The sequence below is a fragment of the Rhinolophus sinicus genome, chromosome 6 (assembly GCF_057876585.1).
Source record: "Rhinolophus sinicus isolate RSI-liver-muscle chromosome 6, RSI-T2T, whole genome shotgun sequence".
Taxonomy (NCBI): Eukaryota; Metazoa; Chordata; class Mammalia; order Chiroptera; family Rhinolophidae; genus Rhinolophus; species Rhinolophus sinicus.
Genome location: NC_142506.1, coordinates 8,018,834 through 8,032,930, shown reverse-complemented (window position 1 = coordinate 8,032,930; position 14,097 = coordinate 8,018,834). Strand labels below are relative to the sequence as shown.

Sequence of the window (14,097 nt, the reverse complement as noted above, 5' to 3'; positions counted from 1 at the left end):
AATTTCTAATCATCAGTTAAAAATAGCAACATTCACACTAAAACATCAATTTAATACCATTCTTCTCAATTTGACAACCAGACAAGCTAAAGCAATAGTGACAGCCAAAAAGGCAAAAGCTTTTCAACATGCAGGGGGGTGAAACGACACTTACCTGCCACTCTTAGACCATATTACAATAGGTCATGCAACATAAAACAAACAGAAGGCAAATTACTTAAAGGTTTGTGAACCCATTATTTTTCTTTTTAGTTAGAAAAAATAAATTCCTGAAATAAGTACATATAATGAGTTTAACTTTTTAAATTAATTATCTGTGAAGATTAAATAATTAAGGTTCACACTTACCTTTTAATAGTATGCCCAAATTACTGAGCTTTGAATGGCCTTCATGAACAGATTTGTATTAAAATACTTCAATAGATACATAGAGTTAATAGTTAATTTTTCTCAACTGCCATAATTTTTCCCAATATTGCTTCTATTAATAAATCTTGAAGTAGCATTTGTCCTTTCCACTAAAATTTTTCATAAAAATGTTTTCATTAGAGAATCTCAAATGTTTTCATTAGAGATCTCAAATTATAAAATAATGTCCAATAAGAGATATGAATTTCTTATAAAAATTCAAATAAAAGCATTTTATCACAATCTATGCTATATAATCTGACTTCCAGTTCTAGAAGGCACCAGAAATTTTACTCAAACAATTCATAGCTCAGTCATGCAAAGCAGTTAAGAAGATGGCAAAGTGGAAACATTCATTTAGTGCAAGACAAACGCAGTCTACTGCAGGCAAACAGAAATAGATATAAAATCATCTTCTCACTTTCAAAATCAAGGAAAAAATTTGGCCCCTGCTCAAGGTCTGTGCATGTCAAAACTTTAAGAAGATTCCCCATGTTAAGGTACCTGTCAAGACAAGAATGAGAAAAGAGAAAATATCCCTTTATAAAAAAGAACATCTGAAATTGACTCTTTAAATAGTAACAGGGAAAATGTTCATTAGGCCATGAATTCATCCTTCAGGTTACCCCGACTGTGCTCTGGCAGGCAGCAAACCGGGTTCTCAAGGTGTTGGTATGTAGGACCTAGGGGGGAAATGTGGTTTTCCTGTACACAGTGGCACAACTGCTGCTCTAATTCTTCGCAAAGTTCTCAAGACAAGGTTCATTAATGGCCTTATAATGAAAGATTCTTTAAGTATTCCAATAGTGCTAGTATTCTGAAAAAGAAATTTCTGATTGAGAATTATTCACAGGTAATCTTGTTTAATGTTGCACGGAAACAATTTATTTCAAAGCCAAATATCAAGAGTCGGGGCCACAGCTCACCTTTCCATTTTATTTTAAAATTAGCAGAATGTTAAAGTTACTTCCTGTATGCCATTAAAAATAAAGCGTGTATCTGTCTAACCAAATTTGGATCGTTAATAATTGGTGGAGGTTATTGCAGTACTGATTCTGGATATGCAGCACAATTCTGATTTCTTATAAAATACTTGCAGGATTATAAGCATAGTCACTAAGGCATACTGTTAGAATGCTCATCATAAGGCCGCTTGCTTCATGGGCTAATGAAAGGACGGCACTGGCTACAGACTCAACATGATTTTAGCAAATGAAAAACTAAAGAATTATACATATGATGGTGATGTTTGCCTACGATTGAGGAAAAAATCATGCAAACTCTGATTCCCCATATTTCATTAACAAATATTCTGGCTGGCCTTCACTGTGGTGTGAGTATAATTAATCTTTCACCTTTACCATTGTGCACCAGCCGTGAAGGGCTAAAGAGACTTACTTTCAAAGTCCAAGAAAAAATGTGCTGCATTGTGGTCTATGTCCCTGGTTAGCACCTTAATGAGATTACCCATGCCAGCAAACCTAAAAATAAAAATGGCAACATCATTTAGTTCCAGTAAAAAAATTTTAAGCAGAGGCCTGGGATTCGGCAAAGGCTGGCTTGCTCATAATTACCAACAGGTGCAGGTTTATATGCTCTGGCATCGAAAATTTGGAACAAAAAGCACATTTGGCTCTGAGTTTAAGCTCTCATCCCTCTTTTCCACATATCAAAAAGTTACATAAACAAAGTTGCAAAAAGATTAGATTTTTACATTTAACTTGCAATATTTACATTTGATTAATCTATGCTAATGTTACCCCTTTAAAATGTTTGAAGCATATATCCTCAATTTAAATTAACATCAAAATAGATTTTTCAAATAAGTAAATATTAAGACCATTGTTTTTAAATAATAGGGATATTTTCCTTCTGCAGATCAAATCCTATTGGGAATACAAGGAAGACAGTATTCAAACCACATTTAACCATTAAAAACTGAAGGGAGTAATCAATTAATGACCTATTTAAAAATTTTACCACACATAAACCAGTATTTCTTACATCGTCTATACTCTGAAGATTAATCAAACTTGTAATTATTTAACTCATAGATTATTCAACAGCATCAACTATATATAACCATACAAAGTATTTAACTTAAAAATTAACATAACAAACCAGTACAAAGGGAGCCAGCAATTACCACAACTTAGTACGTTTGGAGAGGAAAGACCAGTAAAAATAAGGTACTGGCACCAATCTTGCCCCAAAATTTGCTATGACTCAGTGAGGATGGAGGGGAAAGGTGGTGTCCGGGACACCAGGTTCAAACCTGGAAGTTGCTATGGTATCACAGGTAATCTCCCCTCCCCTCCCCCAATCTCAATACTTTTTCACCAAACATGGAACTGCTGGCAAATATAAATGAAACCAAACATAAAAGTAACAGTATTTTTTTATCAATGAAAGAAGACACCTTATTACTCACCCCCATTACAAGAAGTCTGAAAAGAGTTAGCCTTCTGGCCAGCTGTGCTGTCCCCCTCTCCTTCACCTAGTCCCCTGACAATGGCACATGTCCCTAACTTTCAACTTCCAAAAGAGGAAATAATAGCATATGTATAACAGTTACTTGCTTTAGAGATCCAAGTCTCATGGACTCACACACATTTCTTAGAAATCAGAAAAACAATCTAATTTATTCACAAATTTGGTAAATCATGAAGGGTCCCTCTCTTTTAAAACGATATTCCCCCATGGGTAGAGGTAGGGATCTATTTTACTTCCAGTATGAAAATCCTTATTATACAAAATTTCACTAGGAAGATTCTGTACAATGTTTTACACGAATGGATTAGCTGACATAAAACTACGAAGGAACTATTTCATCTTACACATTTTAAAAAGTTTAATAATAGCAACCTTTTTTTATATATAAGGAAAATATAAACATTTTTCCAAAATCATCACATCCAAATAATCGCCTCAATTTGGTTACTAAATGTATTCAATAGATTTTTTGGGGAACCATTTGGAAATGGAATAGTTCACAGCTTTAATTTTTAAAAAGCTTTCAAATATGTATAGACTGTTTTCAAACACACAAAAATTCTTACTAACAAGAAGTGAGACCAATATACAAAGAATTACCTAGTGTTAGCAAAATGTCAACTATAGATGCAAAATAAGCACGAGAAAGTATTGTAACTGTCTTTAAAAGGAAAATGGCAGCACACCAGTTGCTGTTAGAAGTTTAGTCTATGGAATCAAAGCAGAATTCCAACTCTAGCTTACTAGCTGTTTGACCTAGAGAATGCTAGGTAACCCTTCTGGAACTCATTTTCTTCATCAGTGAAATATACATAATCATAGTGACTATCTTAAAGGGTTATTACAAGAGTTCAATGAGATGAAGCACTGACTTAGCATAGGATATGGCACACAGAAAGCATTTAATAAATGTTGGCTGTTATCACTGTAGCCCAAAAATCACAAAATAACTTTTAAAAAACAATAATAGCCCTATTTCTTTGACTACAAACCAGTCTTCCATTCATCAATCAATTTCAATGTTATAGATCAGAATAAATCTCAAAGCCCTTATGTAGCCCATTTTTGTCAAGAACATTGCTGAAATGCTGTCCTAAAATGAATCCTATGAGACCACCAGCAGCACAGGAGGGAGGGAGGGAGGAAGGAGAGCTCAGGTTTCCTTACCTTTTTACTTTAGGCACACAGTCCATCCTCAGGGAAAATATTAAAAAACTAGCCAAGTTTGCTGCATTTTCCTCCATCCCCTTCTACAAACTTCTTTCACTATTTAGTCCTTCCTTCGAGGCGCGCCAGCCAAATGTGACCCTGCACCCCTCACCCTGCTTCATACTTGGTTCGGACCTACTCACTCTCCACAAGTGCTCAGATTTAGAATTTCTTGCCTCGTCATCCCAAATATACTCAGTTTGCAAATGGCCCAGTTTATCTAGCACAGGCTTCTCAACCTCAGCACTATGAAAACTGGGGGCTGTATCAGTCTTTTGTCGAAGGGGGCTGTCTTACACGGTAGGATCTTTAGTAGCATCCTCAGCCTGTAGACACTAGATGCCAGTAGCAACTCATCACACAAGTCGTGACAACCGAAAATGACTCCAGGTATTGCCAAATGTCCCCTGGGAAACGAAGTCACCCCTGGTTGAAACCTCTGGTAATACAATGCAGTCCAATATAGAAAGTCCCTCTGCCATACAGCACACAGGACAGATGCTGTGTAGACAACACACATCATGTGTGTCTCGAACAGAAATTCATGGAATTTTTCAAAAACCTGAAAACAGTCCATTATAGCATCATCAATTGTCATATCTCTTCTCATAAGGATAAACAAAAAGATTAAAACCATATCCCGGTCTTGCATAGTGTAACTCTTCAGCCAAAAACAAACCAAACAAAACCTTCCATCGCTTCAGTGTGACTGATTTCAATGAATATGACGTAGTGGCTAACTGTCAGTTCTGCTGGTACCAGACTGTCTGGGTTCAAACCCGACTCTGCCACTTTGCATCCTTGTGACTTTAGTCAAGAATCCTCACTTTTCTCACACATAAAATGTACATAATAACACACATCTACTGCAGAGGGTTAATAAACTCACAGATTGGTGAAGAGAAGCCAAACAAACATCCAGACCGTGCCTGGCAGTCTGCTGGCACCTACTGCTGGGACTGGCCTCGGGACCTGTTCCCAGGAGCAGAACCTGTGGAGTGTGAGGCTTTGGGGGCGGTGGTGCCATATCTCCTGCCATAGGGAAGCCAGTCTGTCACCAAAAAATGAAGCCAACTTGCAGTGGAGAGTCACAGAAAGTGTCCTAAAAGCATTAATCTCTGATTCCACTTATTCCCAAGTTCCAGCTGCCACTTCCCTCAGTTTAAGTTGCTAGATTTTCCTCTGGTTTTAAGATGTTCTAGTTTCTTTCAACCAATTTCGCCTTTACCTGTTTGGCTGAGTTGAAATTTATTTCAGTCATTTGCATCTAAAAGAGTTCTGACTAATAAGACTTCTAAGTGTCAGATGAATAAATAAATCTGATATAAAGGTCACCAAAAGATATAAAAGATTTTCAGATTATATACAATTTGGTCCAAAATACTACTGATTATTTTAGAGGCACTATTTCAAAATAAATGATAAATATTATAATTTAGAATAGTAAACTGCAAGTCTTAGAATCTGAATTTAGGAGAAAGCTAAAGAATTCTCTTTCAAATAACTTTTATTGTAACCCTTGGATTTAAGCTAAATATTATAAATATTTACTAAGCAAGCTAAGAAATTTAACATGAAATTAATACACAGAAACCAGATATAGTTTACTTGAAGTGTGTGTAATATTTCTGGTGGAATTTTGTGACAATGAGCTCTTCTTATGTTACATGTTTGTTTCAAAGTTGGCGACTTATCTGGAAAGGAACACACTCTTCCTGGCCGGTAGTCTGTGGAATGTATTTCTGAGTTCACAAAAGGCACTTAATATATTGGACCGGACCATTTTCCCACACAACATTTGAAAAGACATTTCCTTAATTAGAATAATAGAATCCAAAAGAAACACAACTACACACTATAGTTAATATACTATTTCTCCTCTCTTTCTAGAACATTCCTGAGAGATGCTGTTACTTCATTTATTCTCTAAAGCTCAAGGGCTTTCTAACGCTGTGCCTAGAAGGCTAACATCGAGGATATTCCCACAGCTGGCGTCTCTTCATCCTTCACGTCTCGTCTCAAATGCCCCCTCTTCAGACAGGCTCTCTCTGCCAATCTTATCAGTAGTCGTTGTAGCCCTGCCCCATTAATGACTACGGTACCACCCAACTTACTCCTTCAACATGCTTAATACAATCTGAATTACTCTACTAGTTAGTGTCATTTTTTTATGTCCAGTTTATAAACTTAATAAATATTTCTGGGTGGGAGATGAGAAGGAAGAGAAACTCATCAACACACTGACTAGCTTCTCTATAAATCGAGGTTTCTCAAACTTGGCACCACTAACATTTGAAGCCACAGTTCTTTGTCGTGGGGGCTGCCCTGTGCACTGTAGGATGCTTAGCAGCATCGAGGACTCTAATCCACTAGACACCTGGATATCACCCCAGCACCAACAACATCTCCAGATAATGCCAAATTTTTTCTCTAGGGGGCAGCTTCCCCCTTCCGCCCCCGTAACAATCACTACTTTAAATGTATGACCACAAACAAGAAGTACATCCTGTTTTGCCAGGCAATCCTACTCCAGTCAATCTACTCTCCCACTTTCCCAGGTGACCATTCCACAAGGAGGTTTACTCCTCAAACCTCCAACCATCTAGTCGTTTCTATCCTCACATGCAAGAAATGATCTCACTACATTTTTTACCAGAAAAAAAAGAAAAAGAAACATGTACTCCTGGCCTGGAACGCTCTGTCCACACATCTTCAAAGGACAAGCCACCGCACAGCATTCAGATCACTGATTAGAACACCTCAGAGAGAGCTTGTACTGCTCTCTCTTCCCCTCTCTCCTCTCTATCGCCTTCCCAAATTGATGGTTACCACCAGCTAACACACACTCATTCCTCTGATTATCTGTCTTCCACCACTTGGTGAACTTGAAGAAGGCAGGGGCTTTGTTTTGTATCTTACGCTATCCCCAAGTCCTAGAACAATGCCAGGGATGTTGTCGGTAGTCATAAATATTTGTTGAATAGCTGCATGATTAAAAACACACAAAAACAAAAATTGGTCTGTGAAGTCATAGGAATGTTCCAAAGAGGGGAGAGGAAAGACCAAAATAAATACTGACAATTGGAAACTCCGAGTTGGAAAAAAAAAAAAAAAGGTCTTTGAATTTAGAAAGAGCTCACTGCCTCCCCAGTCAGATCGTCAAATCAATGAAAACAGTCAGTGTCTGTCTGTCTGTCTCTCTGTAAAAGCCACAAATTTTATGTACAACTATTAAGAATTTTAAAAATATTAATTAGGGAAACAGAGACGATATGAATATCAAGAAAGTCTACGGTTTGCTAAGAAACCTGAGGAAGAACATAATACAATAGCCTTCCACAGCCATAAATATGGCTCCAAATAGAAATGAGAATGGAGACTAACCTGTATAATAATTCTGCTCTTTGTAAAACTGAACAGCATTCATAACATTAAACAAAACAAACTTTAAAATGTGGTTTTAAATTTAATTTTAAATTTTATTTAATTTCCTTTAGACCACAGGTCCTCAAAAAAAAAAAAGTCCTATTTGGGAAATCTTCACATCTTCTGAAAAAGAGTTAAAAATAAAGTGTCAATTCTGAACCCTCAAAATTTTACAAGAACAAACTCCAAAATCAAGCCAATATCCATTATCATCTTCAACACAGATAACTGAATGAAGAATATGAAGAAATGTGACGAAGTATTAGGTTGGTGCAAAAGTGAGGTTTTTGCACCTTTAAACCGCAATTATTTTTGCACCAACCCAATATTAGAGAAAGAGGAGATACCAAAAACACACTTTGTTCTCTCTAAGAAAACTTCAAAACAATACATTTCATAAGAATGCTTTAATACAATTCCATACCTTCCAATTTATGGTACCTAAGAAAGTGAATGTGAAAAAAACTTATCAAAATAATCACAAGAAATGGCCAACCATTTTTAGTGAAAAAAAATTTCTTATTTTATCCAACTTCTGAATCCTAGGCAGAAAGGTCTTCTAGAAAACATATTACTATAAAATGTTCCTGAATTATACGCCTGTTGTGCATAAAAATATTACTTAATATTAAATATGCTATTTGTCTATCTTTTCAGACATTCACACCTATAGAAACAAAGGGAAGCCATTAAAATTGACAAGATGGTGGGTTAATATGGAATTTCAACTATGCTTCCGCTTTACTTGTCAGCCAAGAAATGTCTGGTTCTCATACAACATGTACTGTGCATCTGAAGAAATAGTAACAGAATAGAAAATCAGTAATAAAAAATATGATGCAATTTTCACGGACAATTATACAGGATGAATTATACAGGATGAAGGCCAGAGGGCCCTGAGGAATCACAAGCTTACATTCTGTTCGCATCCTTCAGCTGTGTGTTCACAAACTAATTATAATACAATGTAATACTTGTATAACAAAATACAATATTTTGCATAAGCAAAAATATAGTGAATCATTTTTATAATTCTCCTTCCAAAGACAAACTACCAGATATACATGCGATTCTGGAATTGCTATGCTATATACTCAACCAAGCAGCTATCACGTGTTTAAAAATCTGCTTTAACATACAGAAGTATTAATATTGTACTCTGAAGAGAACAACAATTCCACCACAAAAAATATTACGAATAAGTAATGGTTCTTTCGAAGAAAGTAATTTACCTGCAGGAATCTGTTAACCAAATTGATGTGTTCTAAGACAGCACTTACAGAAACACTGTATGACACATACTGCAAGGATCCTTCCAGCCAAGCTACTACACAGAAAACAATGCGATGAGGTGAATGCAAAGTTGAAAGGCAGGCAGAAACCCACACGGTTTTGCTTTCCCGAAAGCCAGTTACATAACCTCAATTCCACATTTCTAGACCTAAGGTGCAAGGATAAACATTTCTCAAGTGATTGCATAAGGCATCAAGTACAAGCTAAAATAGTAGAAATTTCAAAAACAATTCACATGGTATCAACAACCTCACTTAGCACATCTGCTTCTAAAAATATTCACGCATCACGTTCTTCAAAACTTGCACAAGTCTTTTTGTAGAACCACTGCCATGAGACTGCAACATCACCATTTGAAAGCAAATGTTGACTGACTATTGCAAATGAACAGCAGAGCGACTGCAGGAGTAAGCTAGCAGCTGACAACAGTGTAAGAACAAAAACTTCTCAATATGTCAAACTTTCAAAATCTATTAAAATTAATACTGTAAGCATTAAATTTTGATGAATTTTCAGATTAATGTATCTGAGAAGTTTATTTTATGATTTTTTGGCTTTGGCCTTGGCTGAATATTGACTTAACTGGCCAGTGTATTTGGTGCACCTCTGATACACGCACACAAAGTAAATCTTCAACATAGCACAGAGTAAACACTCAATAAAAACCTGTGGAATTAACTGTAAATAGGTGGGATCCAGTGGCACTTCTTTTATTTGAAGTATCAGTTAGGTACACAATAATTTTAAGGAGAAGTATAATCATAATTTCTTCTCAGCTTCTGATATGGCTGCAACTCACATTAGGAACACGGCAGCTGATGGAATTGAACGTACTAACTTTATGTAAGCAGTTGAAAACCACCAGTAGTTGAGTGCCAGGATGATGGAGAGAAATCACGAACTCAAACAAGCCTGCCCACAGAGTATCTGCAATGATTCTCCTGCCATTATGCTATCTGCTCTACTGATCACCCCACAAGTGTATTTCATGCCCCAACCTTCTCACACTTGCTTCACTTCTCTCTTTCCCCTCATCTTCCCAAAAAGAGAAACTGCTAAATAGCATCTTTTGTTCTAGCACAATGACAATGGCTGGGCACCAAATATTTGTTCAGTAAAGGCCTATCCAGGTTTTGGTTTTCCTCCTGCTCTTCCTGTTTTCTGATCTACCGTACATGGCAAACATGCGTAAGCGGAACCTGAGCTCCCAGGACGTCAACTCTCTCCACACTCCCGGTTCCACCGAACTGATAAAATACGGAGACTTAACATCCCCTCCTAGACTCTACATTCCTAGTGTTTTATTCCTCCCACCTGTACCCCTGGACAGTCTGAGCACGAGCTACCCAAGAACTAGGACTCTGAGAGGAAGCACGAAAATGTTATTGGTGAACGTCGATTGACATGGATAAATGAACGCTGAGTAGTCTGCACAGGTGGACTGTGACGCTTACTCTGGCATCTCTCACCCCCAAGCCTGTCCTGCTATCATCTGCGTTGGGACGTGGGCCTACGACGCTGTAAAGTCCATTCCCTGCACTGCTCTGTCAGCTCACTTCTCATTCGGTTCCATCACTGGGAAGGACTAAGACCATACTGGAGGGAGGGTGGGAAGAAAGAGGGTCCCTCTTTCTGTTTTGCAAGTCCTGTCAGCACTTCCTGTCAGCAAAATACAGCTGAGGCTCTAGGCTCCAGCTTCCTGTGAAACTCTGAGCAGCAGTGCAGTCAATGCCTGGCCTCCTGCAGAGGCCTGAGCTTCCAGAGTCCGGGTTCCTCTCCTACCTCCTAAATTCCTCCTAACCCACCTCTTCCCTTTTGTTCCCCCAGCTCTAGAAGTGGCATTTGCTTCCTGTGGTGACTATTAATATCTAAGTCACCCTGCGTGATAAAATAAGAAATATATAGTTGGTCTTTATCCCCAGTTCCTACCACAGAGCTCCTAATCCCTGGGAATTTCCTGGGGGACAGGAGCCTCTTTTGTTTTAATTCGGTAACTCTTGGCAGGCCACTAGATGGCTTCCAGATAGAGGCTGGTTACCAATAAGACCAAGGCATGATTAGAGGGTTGGGACATTCAGCCCCATCTCCTGACCGCTGGGGACGGGAGAGGGACTGAAGACTGAGGTGACCACCAATGGCCAATGATGTATTATTATCAGTCATGCCTACACAGTGGAATCTCCTAAATGACAGGGCTTGAGGAGCTTCCAGGTTGGTCCCCGCATCCACAGTCTAGGAGGTGGCACACCCCAAACTCCACGGAGACAGAAGCGCCTCTGCTCAGGACTCACCCTCTGTATCTCTTCATCTGGTTGTTCATCTGTATCCTTTATAAAATCCTGATAAGAAATGGTACTAGGAAGTAAAGTGTTTGAGTTCTGTGAGCCATTACAGCAGATTATTGAGCCTGAGAAGGGTGTCATGGAAACCCCCAACTCACAGCTGGTCGAAATACAGAAGGCCTTGGACTTGCGGTTGGCATCTGGAGTGGCGAGCAGTCTTATGAGACTGAGCCCTTAAGCTGTGGGGTCTGCACTAACTCCATGAAGTTAAGTGTCAGAATCAAAATCAATTATAGGACACCCACTGGTTGTCTAGAGAGAGTTGGAGGATTGGTTGCTGTGGGGTAAAAAAACCCCACAGATCTGGTGTCAGAAGTGGTGTTGGAAAACAGTTCAAAATTGGTGTCAGAGGTGTTGTGAGTAAAAGCACTCAGACCTCAGCCTCCTCTTTTTGCGCAAGCTTCCAACACTTGTGTAAATAAATCCATATATTAAATCCCGTTTTACAACACCAGCAAGGTTTCTGCTTTCCTGGTTGAAATCTGACTGACACACAGGAAGTTCTAGACAGTAAGTTAACCCTTAGCCTCACTAACACGACCTAATCTATCATCTGTCATCATCACTATTAAGAAAGTGATCCTTTGATTCTCCTTCCTTTGCAAAATGTAAAGGAAGAGAAGCAGGATCCTGGTCTTACTGGGTACCCAGCTACAACAGCACCAAAGCAGAACTAAAATCTCCCCATGAAGCCCGAGCACGTCGAGATCAATATATTTTATCAGTCTAGTAATTACATGGAGTTAGGTTACTCACCTTAAAAACATGTGACATAAATGAACAATGGAATGAAAATTGGGAGATGATTTCTACTCTTGATTCTATCACAAAATATGTAACTTTACACAAGTCAGTTTACTTGTTAGACTGAATCTCTCACGTTACTTCTATGATTTTGCATGTTACACTGCATCTTTCCTACTGCTGACATCTAGTGGATATACTTAGAGTATTTTAAAATGAAAAATCTTATTTAAGCCATCTTAAATAAAAGACTTACTAGAATGCCTGGCCATGTGCAGTAAATACAATAAATTAGGAGACCAATACCGCTCCTTAAATGGAAGTGAACCATAATAAAATAGTATTCTATCAGTTTGTCACAGCATCTCCGACTTTGATTCAAATATTATTTGTACTTTTCTGTGCTCTAGCCATTAAAAATTAAACCAGGAATGCAAATTACTGCCTCAGTTGCAAATTTAGAACAAGAAAGCAAAGAAATGCTTCCTGCTATGTCTCCCAGCAGGTACAGACACAGGGTATGAGAAGGGCTAGTACAAAGCTCCAAGGAAAGTAATTTAGGTGTGTATATAGAAGGGTGTGTGATGGAAACATGGAGGGGAAAAAAAGCATAACTCAAAATTACCAATTTTACAAGAATTTATGAAGGTTTTTCTTGAAAAAATATGATCATTAGACTAAAAACAGTATTCTGAATTCACTTTCTTAAAACTTACCACTATTTTGAAATCCATGAAAAATTTATATGCACACACATAAGATAAAAATTTAAAAATATACATATTAAAATGCAAAGGAATGATAAACAGAAAGTTTAAGATAGTGGTTATTTCTAGAGAGAGAGAGGGCCATAGGACGGGGCAACTTCAGAGGTTTGGGTAACATTCTAGTTCCTCAACTACTGGTGGATTCACAGAGACTTTTATTTTCAGATTTTTAAATTTACAAATAAAGGTACATATATTCTTTTGTATGTATTGATAATTCAAAGTTTTTAAAATGTAAAGTCACTGATGTTCGAAGAATACATGTGACTCATTCCAAGATGCTCAACAAAAAACGACTGGATTGGAATTCAGGTACTTCAACTCTTTCTAATGCACATGCGACAATGCACTGATAGTCTATTAAATAAAAACCTTACCATTACTGTGCAAAACCTGAACATTTCTCTATCTAGTGTGAACAGTGCCTGGTGGTGGTTATTGCTGTTTTAAATCAAACAACCTTTCCTTAGCTCCTGTCTGCCAACCACTGGCACAGATACTGAGTATCTGGCACTGGGAAATTCACAGACAACTGGAAGAGACCAGAAAAAAGAGTGTGGCTTGCTTTCAAACAGAAAAGCATGTAAACAACATTATGAATGTATAGAAAAAGGAATACCTAACCAAAGGGGCTGATTCTTTCTTGTTTTCCATTTCTTTCAATTAGGAAACAATTCAAACATAAAAAGATATCACATTCACATATTCTACCACCCAGATAAAGCAGTAACCTTTTGCCATATTTGCTTCAGATGCCTCCTTTCTTCATTTGTGCAGTTCACCATCCCAATCTCCCCCAACCAACTTTCCTCTCCTCCCAGCTCCTAATATCATCAGTACTTAAAAGTTTGCATCCTTTCCGAACATATTTAAGAACTTTTACTACAAAGGTATGTACTCATAAACAGAACTGTTCGGCTTTTCCATGTGTATAAATGATACCCTCAAGGATATCTGCCAGGATTTATCACACAGGAATAAGCACCAATCCTAGTTATCCTACTATGACGAAACCGGCTAAGAGGTTCGTACAATTCATCCTTCTACTTTCTTTTTCTCGTGATTTGAGTTAAAAGGTAAAGTATTCTGGGGGCTGGCCCAGTGGCTCAGGTGGTTAGAGCTCCATGCTCCTAACTCCGAAGGCTGCCGGTTCGATTCCCACATGGGCCAGTGGGCTCTCAACCACAAGGTTGCCAGTTCAATTCCTCGAGTCCCACCAAGAGATGGTGGGCTGTACCCCCTGCAACTAAGATTGAACACAGCACCTTGAGCTGAGCTGCTGCTGAGCTCCCTGATGGCTCAGTTGATTGGAGAGCATCCTCTCAACCACAAGGTTGCCGGTTCGACTCCCACAAGGGATGGTGGGCTGCGCCCCCTACAACTAGAAAACGGCAACTGGACCTGGAGCTGAGCTG

The 14,097-nt window shown here is 38.3% G+C and overlaps 1 protein-coding gene across 9 annotated transcripts in view; it reads right to left on the bottom strand.

Annotated features, from left to right (window-relative positions):
* Positions 1-14,097, bottom strand: part of CYRIB (CYFIP related Rac1 interactor B) — a 130,871-nt gene that overhangs the window by 29,539 nt on the left and 87,235 nt on the right. For 5 of the 9 annotated variants that reach the window (XM_074316757.1, XM_074316756.1, XM_074316759.1 and 2 more), the window contains one exon: positions 830-912. The exons of 1 other annotated variant lie outside the window; for it this stretch is intronic. In XM_074316757.1, coding sequence (XP_074172858.1) covers positions 830-902 — 73 coding nt within the window. In that variant the 5' untranslated portion in view covers positions 903-912. Of the gene's footprint in view, positions 1-829; positions 913-1,806; positions 1,890-14,097 lie in introns of all 9 variants that reach the window. 3 more of the 9 variants (XM_074316760.2, XM_019723776.3, XM_074316758.2) reach the window with 2 other exon arrangements.